The 1,882-nt window shown below is 41.8% G+C and overlaps 1 protein-coding gene across 2 annotated transcripts in view; it reads left to right on the forward strand.

The window, feature by feature from the left end:
- Window positions 1-1,882, forward strand: part of LOC101860037 (coiled-coil domain-containing protein 173) — a 32,235-nt gene that overhangs the window by 22,737 nt on the left and 7,616 nt on the right. For both annotated transcript variants that reach the window (XM_035971426.1, XM_005104768.3), the window contains exon 4: window positions 1,517-1,722. In XM_035971426.1, the coding sequence (XP_035827319.1) occupies window positions 1,517-1,722 (206 nt within the window). The remainder of the gene's footprint in view (window positions 1-1,516; window positions 1,723-1,882) is intronic.

The raw sequence follows: 1,882 nt of genomic DNA on the forward strand, positions 1-1,882 counted from the left end.
TATTTTCATCATCAGTTAACACACTCCCGCGGTATTCATGGCGAAAACACACGTTTCCCGGCGCGCGCGCTGTACACCAACAATACACACTGAGTGACCCCGGCGGCCTGCCCGGCGAGTCCGACGTAATCGGTTGCTGATAAGATACGCATCTGGGCACAGACGCAGGATAAGAGTTAATCTTCTTTATATCACTATATATTCATCCATCAAGTTATCACTATGTACCACTTTAGTTGTTTTATTTCTATAAGGATGTCTGAACCATTTTTCATAATGGGACTATCATTTATTTATTAGGCCCTATTATTATTATTATTATTATTATTATTATTATTATTATTATTATTATTATTATTATTAATATGTTCTTGAGTTTGAAAGGACACAGCAATATTTTTATTAAATTCACAAGGCTAAATGTAGTTATGCTATCTGTTTTTCAAATACAATATACGAAGGACGTCGAGAAAGTAAGTACCGTTATAAAATAATTATAAAAGAAATAATTTTCCCAATCAAAACAATTTATTTTTGAATACCTCATATACATGACTACTTCTCCACGTAGTCACCAGAACTGTTGAGGCATTTGTCGTAACGTGGGATGTACTTCTGAATGCCCACATCGTAGAAAGCTGGCGCCTGCAATGTCAGCCAATGTCCAGTCTCTCCTGTGAGATCAGCGTCTGAGTCGAAGTCCTGCACGGCCAAAAACTTTTTCAAATGCAGGGACAGATGAAAGTCACTCTGAGCCAGGTCTGGGCTGTACGATGCGTGCTTCAACTGTTCCCATCTGAAGGAGGCGATCAGGTTTTGGGTCTGTGCAGACTTGTGAGGATTTGCATTGTCGTGAAGCAGAACAACGCCGTCGCTAAGCATACCGCGTCTTTTGTTTTGAATAGCTCTACACAGTTTTTTAAGTGTGTTGCAGTACACGTCAGAGTTAATTGTCTTCACACTTCCCCAAAATTCTACTAAAAGAACTCCTGGCCTGTCCCAAAACACTGTACACTTGACTTTTTTTCCTGACGCGGCCTGTAGAGCGATTCAAAACAAAAGACGCGGGATGCTTAGCGACTGCGTTGTTCTGCTTCACAACAATACAACTCCTCACAAGTCTGCACAGACCCAAAACCTGATCGCCTCCTTCGGATGGGAACAGTTGAAGCACGCATCGTACAGCCCAGACTTGGCTCAGAGTGACTTTATCTGTTCCTGCATTTGAAAAAGTTTTTGGCCGGGCAGGACATCGACTCAGACGCTGATCTCACAGGAGAGACTACACATTGGCTGACATTGCAGGCGGCAGCTTTCCACGATGAGGGCATTCAGAAGCGCATCCCACACTACGACAAATGCTTCAACAGTTCTGGTGACTACGTGGAGAAGTAGTCATGTAAAAGAGGTATTAAAAAATAAATCGTTTTGATTGGGAAAATTATTCCCTCGTACATGTTTTTAAAAAAAATTATACTTTCCATTTTCATTAGTATTTTCAAATATATAATTTCAGAGTGCGCTGACCCTCACTGAGGTTCTCAAGGAGCGTGAGGCTCAAGTGGAACTGAAGCAGTTGAAGGAACAGGCTATGAAAGATCAGGACAAGGAATACATGAAGATTGACTTGGAAATGTATGAGAGGAGTATCCAGGCAGATCAAGCAAAAGCAAGAGCTCGAATGGAGGCAGCTAATAGGACAGCTGACTTCCAGATGACACAGTGAGTCTTCTTCCTCTTCTTCCTCTTCCTCTTCCTCTTCTTCCTCTTCCTCTTCCTCTTCTTCCTCTTCCTCTTCCTCTTCCTCTTCCTCTTCCTCTTCCTCTTCCTCTTCTTCTTCTTCTTCTTCTTCTTCTTCTTCTTCTTCTTCTTCTTCTTCTTC

This window comes from Aplysia californica, unplaced genomic scaffold (assembly GCF_000002075.1).
Source record: "Aplysia californica isolate F4 #8 unplaced genomic scaffold, AplCal3.0 scaffold00435, whole genome shotgun sequence".
NCBI lineage: Eukaryota > Metazoa > Mollusca > Gastropoda > Aplysiida > Aplysiidae > Aplysia > Aplysia californica.